The sequence below is a fragment of the Acinonyx jubatus genome, chromosome D3 (assembly GCF_027475565.1).
Source record: "Acinonyx jubatus isolate Ajub_Pintada_27869175 chromosome D3, VMU_Ajub_asm_v1.0, whole genome shotgun sequence".
Classification (NCBI taxonomy): Eukaryota; Metazoa; Chordata; class Mammalia; order Carnivora; family Felidae; genus Acinonyx; species Acinonyx jubatus.
In genome coordinates, this window is record NC_069392.1 from 11,120,154 (window position 1) to 11,132,233 (window position 12,080).

General features: G+C 51.8%; 1 protein-coding gene across 4 annotated transcripts in view; it reads right to left on the bottom strand.

The window, feature by feature from the left end:
- RBM19 (RNA binding motif protein 19) overlaps window positions 1–12,080 on the bottom strand; it is a 151,793-nt gene that overhangs the window by 136,657 nt on the left and 3,056 nt on the right. Inside the window, exons 2-7 of one of the 4 annotated variants that reach the window (XM_027044324.2) lie at window positions 10,923–11,105; window positions 9,135–9,260; window positions 8,898–8,936; window positions 8,404–8,596; window positions 7,069–7,310; window positions 5,384–5,464 (exon numbers count right to left, since the gene is read on the bottom strand). In XM_027044324.2, coding sequence (XP_026900125.2) covers window positions 5,384–5,464; window positions 7,069–7,310; window positions 8,404–8,596; window positions 8,898–8,936; window positions 9,135–9,260; window positions 10,923–11,105 — 864 coding nt within the window. Of the gene's footprint in view, window positions 1–5,383; window positions 5,465–7,068; window positions 7,311–8,403; window positions 8,772–8,897; window positions 8,937–9,134; window positions 9,261–10,922; window positions 11,106–12,080 lie in introns of those variants that run through there. The other 3 variants (XM_027044325.2, XM_027044326.2, XM_053206699.1) reach the window with 3 other exon arrangements.

Below are 12,080 nucleotides of genomic sequence, written 5' to 3' on the forward strand. Positions count from 1 at the left end.
CGTTTCTAAATAACACAACATAAATTGATGCATTAAGTTACCAATTAAATAGTAACACGAAAGGCTGCAGTGAACATTCTTGCACTGAAATCCTGGTGTACGTGAGCCGTTCGCCTACAGCAAATTCCTAGCATTAAAATTGCTGGGCCAATGGACTTCAAGCTGTATTACAAGCTGTAATCATCAAGACACTATGGTACTGGCACAAAAACAGACACTCAGATCAATGGAACAGAATAGAGAACCCAGAAATGGACCCATAAACGTATGGCCAACTAATCTTTGACAAAGCAGGAAAGAATATCCAATGGAATAAAGACAGTCTCTTCAGCAAGTGGTGCTGGGAAAACTGGACAGCGACATGCAGAAAAATGAATCTAGACAACTTTCTTACACCATACACAAAAATAAACTCAAAATGGATGAAAGACCTCAAAGACAGGAAGCCATCAAAATCCTCAAGGAGAAAGCAGGCAAAAATCTCTTTAACCTCAGCCGCAGCAACTTCTTACTCAACACGTCTCCAGAGGCAAGGGAAACAAAAGCAAAAATGAACTATAGGGACCTCATCAAAATAAAAAGCTTCTGCACAGCAAAGGAAACAATCAGCAAAACTAAAAGGCAACTGACAGATTGGGAGAAGATATTAGCAAATGACCTACCAGATAAAGGGTTAGTATCCAAAATCTATAAAGAACTTATCAAACTCAACACCCAAAAAACAAATAATCCAGTGAAGAAATGGGCAAAAGACATGAATAGACACTTCTCCAAAGACATCCAGATGGCCAACCGACACATGAAAAAATGCTCAACATCACTCATCATCAGGGAAACACAAATCAAAACCACAATGAGATACCACCTTACACCTGTCAGAATGGCTAACCTTAACAACTCAGGCAACAACAGATGTTGGCAAGGATGCGGAGAGGATCTCTTCTGCATTGTTGGTGGCAATGCAAGCTGGTGCAGCCACTCTGGAAAACAGTATGGAGGTTCCTCAAAAAACTAAAAATAGAACTACCCTACGACCCAGCCATTGCACTACTAGGCATTTATCCACGGGATACAGGTGTGCTGTTTCGAAGGGACACGTGCACCCCCATGTTTATAGCAGCACTATCGACAATAGCCAAAGGATGGAAAGAGCCCAAATGTCCATCGATGGATGAATGGATAAAGATGTGGTATATATACACAATGGAGTATTACTCAGCAATCAAAAAGAATGAAATCTTGCCATTGGCAACTATGTGGATGGAACTGGAGGGTATGATGCTAAGTGAAATTAGTCAGAGAAAGACAAAAATCCTAGGACTTAGCTCATATAAGGACTTAAAGAGACAAAACAGATGAACACAAGGGAAGGGAAGCAAAAATAACATAAAACCAGGGAGGGGGTACAAAACAGAAGAGACTTAAATACAGAGAACAACAGAGGGTTCCTGGAGGGACTGTAGGAGGAGGAATGGGCTCAATGGGGGAGGGGCACGAAGGAACCTCCTCCTGAAATCACTGTTGCACTGTATACTAACTAACGTGGATGTAAATTTAAGAAAAAAAGAATCTGGGCCAAATGTATGTGGCTTCTTAATTTTGACGGCCGCTTCCAAACTGCCCTCCAAAAGGCTGCATTGCACACTCTACCGACAGCCTGCCAAAGTATTATCGAACTTTTAAAATGCTTGCAAAACGTAATCTTCCAGATTGGACCTGTAGTTCTTCAACTCTGAGTGAACTCAAGTATCTTTACTGGCTCATATGAGTTCTTTCCCTTAAAAGACCTCCTAACCTTTTGTCCATTTTCCTTTCAGGTCACAGGTCCCAATACCAACCTATTTATTTGTAAGTTAAAGAGACCTGCCTGTTCTTCGGTGATGAATGTCTGTCATCTCTTGACTTTATGACATCTGTCGTCCTACAGAAGGTTTTAACTGCTGTGTAGTCAATTAATCCACGTTCTTCCTTATGGCCACCAAAGTTCTGCAACAGCTTGGAGGGCAGTGTTTCATACTAATATGATAAGTAAATTCACCCAATGCTTCCTCCTGTAACTTTCATAGTCTCATTTTTTAAAGCTTTCGGTACACCTGAAATTGATCTTGCTGTAAGGAGTAAGGCAGGAATCCATCTTTCTTCCTGCAGAAAAGCTCACCGATTGTCCCATTATTATTTATAGAAAAATCTCTCTTCTCATTGATGTGGACCACCCCCATGACACTAGAGTAAATGCCGATATAAATTTGAGTTTATTTCTGGATTCTATCGTATTCCATCAATATGTCCACAACTTTGCTCGAACCAAACTGTTTTAAATGCTATAGCTTCAATCAGGTTTCAGTATCTTGTAGACAGAGGTCTATTCTTGCAGGATATTCCCCATTGTTACACCATCCCCTCTCGTGATGAACTCACTCTTCTATAAGAATTGGTATCTTTACTTTCCAAAAATGTATGGCTTTCCATTTATGTTAAGTGTTCTTTTAAGAATCCCTCACTGGAATTTAACGTTTCCTTTATACAGAACCTATAAAACTTCCATGAAAGTATCTATAAAGCCTCCCTTCAAACACACACACACACACACACACACACACACACACAAAATGTTCATCAGAGTATCTAGAAGCAGGTTTTCTTTCTGGCTTAAACACAAATCTTTTCTTCCATTGTATTTTGTTTTTGTTCATAGAGAGGGAAAAAGTTACTCTTTTCTTTGGCGTTAGTTTTGCAAAAAGACATCTAACGTTTACTTATTTACGTTTTTTAATTTTTTTAGGTTTACTTATTTTTTGAGAGAAAGAGCAAGCCGGGGAGGGGCAGAGAGAAGGAGAGAGAGAATCCCAAGTGTAGGCTCTGCACTGTCAGCACAGAGCCCAACCTCACGAACAGCAAGATCACGACCGGAGCCGAAACGGAGGGTCGGATTCTTAACCAACGGAGCCACCCAGGTGCCCCATCACGTTTACTTATTAAGTAAAGCATGATCCTCTGCATGTTCGATATTGAAAGGATTCTGACTCTAAATTACCCGATAATTCAGAGAGTCTAGTGCGACCCAAACACCGACTGCGGACATGAACTTGGATGAGCTTAATTTTTAAGAATCGGTAAATACAGACTATCAAAACAGAAGAACCCTTCAAGAGGAAAAAGAAAGGGCAAAGATATATATGGTTGGGCACTTTGTAAAAGAGGATGAATTACAAATGTGATCGGCCCCACCAATGACTGAAAATATAAATTAGGATGAGATGCCATTTTCTGCTGTCACGTTGACACAGGTGAACACCCGGGGTTCACAGAAGCCGGCATTTCCATACGTCGCTGAAGAGAGTGCAAACCAGCAATGCTTCCGGGGGCAACTGACATTCTGTATCTAAGCCTTGAAAGTGCCCGTGCGTGCGCCTGCATGATATCTATCTGAAGCAAGGGATGGCAAACGGTGGCCCGCAGGCCAAATATTGCCCATGGCCTGCTTTTGCGTGACCTGAAAGCTAAGAGTGGTTTTCCATTTCTGAAGGGTCATTTGAAATAAAGAAATGTGGTCCAGATACCATAGGGCCCCCAAAGCCTAAACTCTGTGACCTCCGTGGAAAAAAATCTGACCCCTGGTCTCAAGGAATGCTGACTGCATTATTATTAACAGCGAAGTCTGGAAACGACTCCCAGGCCCCACCTTTGGGGATTCGGGGAGTACATATCACAGTGCGTCCAGAGTAAGTCACGTGCAACGTGAACGACGACGCTGGCGGGGAGGATGCAGAATATTCTACACCACGCCCCCTCCTGATGAACTTACTCTTCTACAAGAATTAGTATCTTTACTTTCTAAAAACGTGTGGCTTTCCATTTATGTAAGTGTTCTTTTCAATCCCTCCCTGGCTTGCTCTCTCTTTCTCTCAAAAAGTAAATAAACATAAAAGAAATTGAAAATAGTAATTAAGCAAACATTAGATGCCTTTTTGCAAATCTAGTGACATAAAAAAGTCACTTTTTTTCCTCTCTAGGACCAAAAACTAAACGCTGCAGAACATTCAGCATTCAAAAATATCGTTGACGTATTGTGAAGTTTGAAAATAGTTTCTACTGTAGGGATGCTTTTTAAAGCTAGAAGACGATGATCATTGTTTATATACTAAGAAAAAACTGTCTAAGATCAACTCGGGATTTATTAGTGGTTCTCACTGAGTGAGATACAGGGCTATGTGGGGGGTGGGGGGGGCATGTGGGTGTGTAGGAAGTTGTCCTGCTTTGCCTGGGACAGTCAGTAAGTACACCCGCAGGAAGTACCCCTGCGTCCTGGCTCCCTATCTGGTGAGCATTCCTCTCACCCTCAACTTGATTAAAGAACATTTTATTTACTTTTTTTTTTTTAATGTTTATTTTTGCGAGAGAGAGACAGAGCCACAGCATAAGCAGGGGAGGGGCAGAGAGAGAGGAAGACACAGAATCCGAAGCAGGCTCCAGGCTCCGAGCTGTCAGCCCAGAGCCCGACACGGGGCTCAAACTCACAAACCATAAGATTATGACCTGAGCTGAAGTCAGATGCTTAACCGACTGAGCCACCCAGGCGCCCCTTGAACTTTTTTAATGTTTATTTTGTTTTTGAGAGAGAGAGAGAGAGAGACAGGGCATGAACGGGGGAGGGGCAGAGAGAGAGAGAGGGAGACACAGAATCGGAAGCAGGCTCCAGGCTCTGAGCTGTCAGCACAGAGCCCGACGCGGGGCTCGAACCCACGGACCACAAGATCGTGACCTGGGCCGAAGTCGGACGCTCAACTGACGGAGCCACTCAGGTGCCCCAAAAGAACATTTTATAGGTTCATCCTAGTTCTAAGTAATTTTACCTTATTTAGCTAGTTAAAGAAATCTTCTACTGTAAACTTTTGTGACTTCCATAAAGGAGGGAATTTGAAGAGTTCTCTGCTGTGTAAACCCAGAATCTAACACTACAACCTGCAGGCCAAAAGCGGCTGGCAGCCCATTTTTGTCAGTCAAGTTTTTCGGGCGCACAGCCATGCCTATTTGCGCACCTATCGTCAAGGGCGGTCTCTGTGTTGCCACAGCGGGTTGGGCAGTCACAACAGGGACCGTATGGATCACAAAGCCCTGAGTATTTACCAGCTCATCCTTTTCAGACGTTTTTACCAGAGAAAGTCTCCCACGTAACCAGGGGATGAAACCGATCTTTCTCGGTCTCTGTTTCCTGACCCTGTCAACGCCCGAGATCAGAAGCTCTCAATTTGACCCCAATGCCTTCCAGCTCAAGTCCTCAACTGGTCCTGAAGTCCCCATGCAGCAGAGCGTCCTGGAATCCTCACCCCTGTCCCCTGCTCTCCCAGGGGCTCCTTCCCCTCGTCACGTTGTCGGCACCTACCTCCGTGACGTTGAACGGGGCTCCCCGCAGCCTCACGGTGTGGGGGGTGGTGGGTTCCTTCTGGGTTGCTGGTTTGTCTGCCTGAACGAAGGCAAGAACAGAAAGGGCCACAGTGACTTCCTTGCTACAGCTGCAGGAGGTGGCCCTTCCAGACGCCTCGGCAAGGACTCAGAGGCACGTGATGCCAGGGCGAGCCGCGGGACGCTGACAAGCATCGCGCCTGCCGTGGAGATGCCGTGTGGCTGGCGTGGAGGTGAGGGCGTGCTAACAGGGGCTCCAGGCCACAAGGAGGGGCAGAGGGCCCGGGATGGAGCCTTGAGGTACCGTGACAGTGGCTACCATTGACTGAGGGCTTGCTCTGTGCCCGACACTGTCCGAGGCACTTTGCAAACGCGGCTGGCCTGCTGAATCTTCAAAACAACCTTAGACGATTGTGGGTTCGGGATCTTCTTTATAATGCCCGAACCCAAACCGCCCGGAAAAAAGGTAGGTTTTCTATAATCTCCTTGGCAACAAAACTTGCCCTGACTTGAAGTCACCTGCCAGGACAACCTGCCCTCAGCTGATGCGAGGCAACCTACAGGCGACCCTTACCCTGAGGGCAGGAGTGGTCCTTTGTTGTTTCACTGCAGAAACAGAAGTGTGTGATGACAGACCAGACCCCACTGCGGGTGCCACACCGCCAGGGGGATCTTCCTGATCTCTGAAACTTCCAGGGCCAGCAGGTGCACCGGCACAGGGGTTTGGGAAACCGGACACAGAGGCCATTGCTATGCTGAGTGTCATCTCAGACGAGGAGAAGCACCCTCACCCCGGGTCCCACGGCTACTCTGTGTCGGGGCTGAGATCTGAACCCACAGCTCTAGGAACTCGACATTAGTCCGGAATATACATTTTTAGGAGAAAAGGATGGAATGTGCAATTGGAAGGGGCCGAAAATGAAGGACGGAGAAGGATGAAGAAAGAAAAAGAGAGAGGACACGTGGCACCTTGAAGGGAGCTGGCTGGGGTATAGGGAGGTGAGGGCATGGGGCCCAAACATGACCCACCGGGTCCCTAAGCAGAGAGAACGCCCTGGTGGGGGACAAGGCGGCCGTCCCTGAAGGTCGCACCCACGTTTATAATGTAGACTTCAGAGCCCAGCAGCCCAGCAGTCGTGACCCCACAACTTCCCAGCCATGACCTTGGCCAAGTCGCTTCCCTCCTCTGGGCCTCGGTTTCCTCACCTACAAAATGGGACAGGAATCCCTGCATGCCCCCGCTCCCCAGTAGGCTGTCCTAAGAGTCCACGACAAATGACAAAGCGCGCGTTGTACCCAGCATGTAGTAAGCACTCAATTAATCCCATCGGTATTGCCGACTGTGGGCTCACACCCGCCTATCCTGCTACAAAACAGAAAGTATCACCTGCTCCTACCTCTCAACTGGCTCATTCACACCCTTCAGCTCCAGAAGGCAGGTGGCCTCTCCACGTTGCCACAGAAAATAAACTCAGGAGGGGGAAGTGCTTGCTCTAGGTCGCACGGTGAGCAAGCGGCAGGGCTGAGCCGCAGAGCGGTCTTTCCTTTATGATACCCGCCGCCAGCAAAGGGGTCGCAGCGAGCATGGGCGAGGACGAGGGCACACGTCCCCTCCCCATCCTCCCTCTGCCTCCCGAGCGCCCGCGCACGTCCTCACGCACACACCTCAGCGCCGGCCGCCCCCGGCCTCTTGTCCCTGGACGGCGCGTCCTGCTCCGGGCCAGCCGCGCGCCCCCCTCCGTCTTGACGGACGGCCTTGCTCCCGTCCGCACAGCTGACAGCTTCGTCTTCGCTCCCCTCCTCTTCCGAGGATGACAGCGACTCGGACGTGACCATCTTGGATTTCAGGTAGTCCATGTCGGACAGTTCCTGCTGCACGGCCGCCCTGGGTTCGCGGCCACCCTCCTCTGCGAAAAGCGGGGGGGGCAGTGAGCGGAGCAGGGGCCGGGGCGGCAGAGGGCCACCGGGGGCAGCCCCGGTGGGTCCTCTGACACGTGACGTTAACCGGGGTGAACCGCGGGGAGTTCTGGTATCTCACGGGCCACGGCTGGTCGAGAGCCACGCGACTCCCCGGGCCGGCCCTGCCCTGCCCTCGTCAGCCTGCTCTTTCGACTGCGGCCTGCGGGACTCTTCTGAGAGCACGGACAGGACCGTCACTCCTGGAGTGGCCTCCAGATGCTCCCGGGACACCCGCCCTCTTCCTCCGGCCCACGTGAGCTGCCCGGCTTCTCCCCGGCAGCCACCCCAAACCACGCGGGGTCCCCTCGAGCTCCTGCACTTCCCTCTGCCCTGTGCCCTGGCCACCCTCCTCCCTCTGCCAGCGACCCCCTTCCCGCGCCTCCCCTGCTCTATCCCAGCAGCTCCCAGCGAGTCGTCTGGACTCCAGTGTTGCCAGAAGCTTTACCAGGCCTGAAATTCACAGGGAAGTCATTCTCCTGCCTCAATGCAAAATCGACGCCCGACCCACGACCACAGCAACTGCCACTCTGGATGGCGACTGCTCCCGCTCGCATCCCACCCCCCCCCGACGTGGCTGTGGGCCCCTGCTGAGGACAGAGGTGCCCTCCCTCACCGCCTTCAGGCCTCCGCTCTACGGTCCCCTCCTCAACAGGCCTTCCCCGGGAGCTCTCCTCCCCCCTTTCCTGCTTTCTCTCTGTGGCCCCCGTCTTTAGGCACGTCGTCAACACTGAACTTCATCTCCTGTGGTTTCTCTCCCCACCACTGGAATGGGGGCTCCATGCGAGCAGGATTCTTCTGTCTTTTGCTCACTGCTATGTCCTGAATGCCCGGAATTCAGCGGGTGCCCCATAAATATTTGACTGACTGTGACCAGGCCGGGTCAGGGCATCTTGGGTGGGATAACCACCCCCACTTGAGGACAGCGTCTCTCACAGTCGTCTCCTGTGTCTGGCACTGAGGGGCCCAAGGTCACACCCCTGCTGGTCTGGACACACGCAAGGGCACGCGCTCCGGCAGGGAGGTGCACGCGGATGCCCTTACCTTCCGGGTCCTCCCCAGGCCCCTCCTCGTCACTCTCCTGCCCCGAGTCGGAGTCGAAGTTCAGGTAGTCACTGGCAGGCCTGCCCTTCCCTTCCGAGGGCTCGGCGTCCAGGGCATCGTTCGCCCAAGTGGCTGTCTGCGTCCGCTTCTGATGAACCGACAGGAACTCCCGGAACTCGGCGTCTTTCTTCAGCTGGTGGCACCGGGGCCGGGGACAAAGGGGGACAGGCAGAGAAGGCTCAGCTAGGGCGCACCCGCCTGCCTCCCCGGAGGATGAGGGCATCCGCCGAGCTCACGTCCCTGGCCTCCTGAGGACCCTGGGGGCAGTTGGTGGTACCCTTCACCAGACTAGAGGACTACGGAGCCACAGACACATGGCAAGGAAGACGAGGCCCACCTCTGCCTGCCAGGCTGCCTCACCCCCTCTGAGCCTGCCGCAGCCCGCCCAGCACCACCCAGGGCACCCACGCTCTCGGCCAACGGGACACACGCACCTTCTCCAGCTCACTTGCTACCTTTTTCGTCTTGTCATCCTGCAAAAAGAAGTCGCAGACGGTGAGGGTCACAGATGAGGGGGAAGGGGGAACAGAACGCATTGCCCGGGGAGCACCCGCCTTCAGGAACCACCCGAGGGGGGGTGTCTGGCCATTCCCGCTCCCACCGCCCAGCCCATGCAGGGGCCACCACCTTGCTGACACCGGGGATGCGGGTGGGAGTGACCTTCTACGCACTTTCTTAGGTTCCGTGGAGACGGAGTCTTGGCCTTTTGAGGGATTCTTAGACTGGCTTGTTTTCTGGGCATGCTTGCTCCAGGCCCGGGGCTTTGTCGGGTCCCCAAACGACTTGCAGAACTCCACCTGCGTGGGAGAGAGAGGGTGATGGGGACACTGCCACCCGCCCAGCACGGGCGCTCCCCTTCGGCACCTGGGGAGCCGGGCCTTTTTACAAAGGTGGCTGTCACTTGCTGGCTGAGTCAGCTGAAGCAAATCACAACCGACCCTTGAACCACAACCCCCGAGTTCCTGTCTCCACTCCTGTCCCGATCACCCAGGTCGAAGGTCACAGCCACTTAACCTTTCCGATGTTCAAAGTGGGGAGGGTGGGGGTCGCTCCCACCTGCAGAGGGCTCAGACCGCCTGGCGCGTGGAACTTGCGGGTAAGTGCAGTGACCGTGGTGACTTTAGCGAGGACGGGCAAAGGCCGGCAGGGACTACAGATGTCTCTGGGATGCTACGAGTTGGAACCGTGCGGGTCCGCTTGTACGCAGATTTTTTTTTTTTTTTTGCTAAATACAGTACAGCATCGTGAATGTCTTTTCTCTCATGATTTCCTTAATGTGTTTGGGTTTTTTTAGCTTATTTTATCGTAAGATTACAGCACAGAACACATATAACATGCAAAATACATGTTAACTGTTATCAGTAGGGCTCCTGGTCAACAGTAGGCTATTAGTAGTTAGATTTGGGGGGAGTTGAAAGTTCTGCACGGATTTTTAATTGCGCAGGGGGTCGGCTCTGGAGCCCGAGTTCTTAGCCATCCAGCCCCCAGGGTGGCTGACGCAGGGGGTCGAGGCTAAGGTGGCGGCTTCCCGGATCACTGTAATTACCGTGGGGCAAGCTCAGCTGGCCCCAGAGGACAGCTCTGGGGTGACGAGACAGGGGGGCGACCGCTCGGAAGCCCGGAAGTGCTTGGTGGCCAGCCTGAGCTGAGAGCCACGCTTTCTGCCACGCTCAGGAGGGCCAGGCGGCCACCTCTGCCCCCTGGGGACAGGCTACCACCCTGCCACACCCCTTTGTAGGGATTTTCAAAATAGTTCTGCTGTTTCTGTAGCAATGACATGTGTTCAATGTATGAAGCTTAAATCAAAGAGGAAAGTACAAGTGCAAAAAAAAAAAAAAAAAACCAAACAAACAAAAACCCGTTTTTACCCTAACCCTTATCACCCGGAGGGAGAAATTAACGTTTTGGTAAAAATCCTTCCACGAGGCTCTCTTCACATCACACACTTGTAGACTAAAAAATACGAATTGTCTGAATGGGATCGCAAGATACACACTTGTCCAACATCTGGTTTTCTCTTCTCACCAGAGCGTTAAGGATGTTTTACCAACTCATTAGATGTACATGAGTGACACGGGCAGGACCTCCTCCTCCAGGAAGCTCTCCTGACCCCTTCCCAGGCCAGGACCCGGGCCCCCTGGCGCTTCCCCGTCACAGCGCTGACAACACGGACTGAAAGCGGCCTATTCACCCATGAGGACGGGGCCAGGGGCACGATGTTTCTCTAAACCCCCAGCATCGGGTGGGCGCTCCCCGCCCCCACGCTGAGTCCCACCCCGCCCCCACGCTGAGTCGGAAACTGCGGAGAAAGCTCTCCAAGGGAATCGTACGCAGGAAGTTTGAGCACCGGTGAGGTGGACCGGGGCAGCATGGTCTGGAAGCAGCCAGGCTCCGGACAGGAGCGGAGAGGGGAAGGTCAAGTGGGGTCAGGTTCGACGGGCAGGCGGAAGTGGACTCACCACGATCCGGGATGTGTCGATAAAACTCCTGTTGAAATGGTTCAGTGCCGATTGGGCCTCTTCCTCCGACTTGAAGCCGATGAAGCCAAACTTACGGAACTTGCCGTCTTTGGTGAACTTCAGGCTGCAGTCGGTCAGGGCGCCAAAGGAGGCAAACAGCTGCCTGAAACGCTCCTCCTTCATCTGGGACGGAAGGGGCGCAGTGAGGGAGGAGCAGGGGAGTCCTCAGAGCCAAGGGGGCAAAACCGGGCTGGAAACCCCGAGGCCCTGGGATTCCCTGTTAGGATAAGGAGAGCGAACACATCGGGAGGTCAGCCCTGTGGCCACTCCACAGCCAACACCTGATAAAGACCTGTCAGGATAAATGCGTGAACAAATGAACATGGTAGGTTACATGTGTTTGCTCACTGTGGTGGAGGGTAGATGTCCACATCCTAATCCCTGGGCCCCGTGAGTATATGACTGTTGATGGCAAAGGCATTTCACAGATGTGATTACATTAAGGATCCCAAGATGGGGAAGTTCTCCTGGATTATCCGGGTGGATCTGAGGTCCATGTTCCACTATACGAGAGAGACAGGAGGGTCAGGGCCGGAAAAGGTGATGGGATGTTGGAGACAGAAAGAGACTGCACGATGCCATGCTGTTGGCTTTGACCATTCAGGAGGTGGCCAGAAGCCCAGGAGAGCAGGCAGCCTGGAGAAGCTTAAAAAAGGCAAGGAAACAGATTCTCCCCGGGAGTCTCCAAAAGGAACTCGGCCCTACCAACGCCTTGATTTTAGGATTTCAGCACTGGGGTGGCTCAGCCGGTTAGGTGTCCGACTTTGGCTCAGGCCATGATCTCACGGTTCATGGGTTCGAGCCTCAGGACAGGCTCTGCACTGGTGTTGTGGAGCCTGGTTGGGATTCTCTCCCTCTCTCTTCCTCTTTCTGTGCCTCCGCCCCCCATGCACCCGCTCTCTCAAAACTAACTAATAATAAGATTTAAAAGAAAAAACAAGGTTCTCTGCCCTCAAAAACTGTAAGATTACCAATGTGGATTGTCTAAGCCACTTCGTTTGTGGCAATTTCTTGTAATAGCAATAGAAAACTAATTCATTAATGTTCTTAGGATTTGGTCACGGGGCCCACAGTATGGAAACTGGCTCCTGGCCCCCA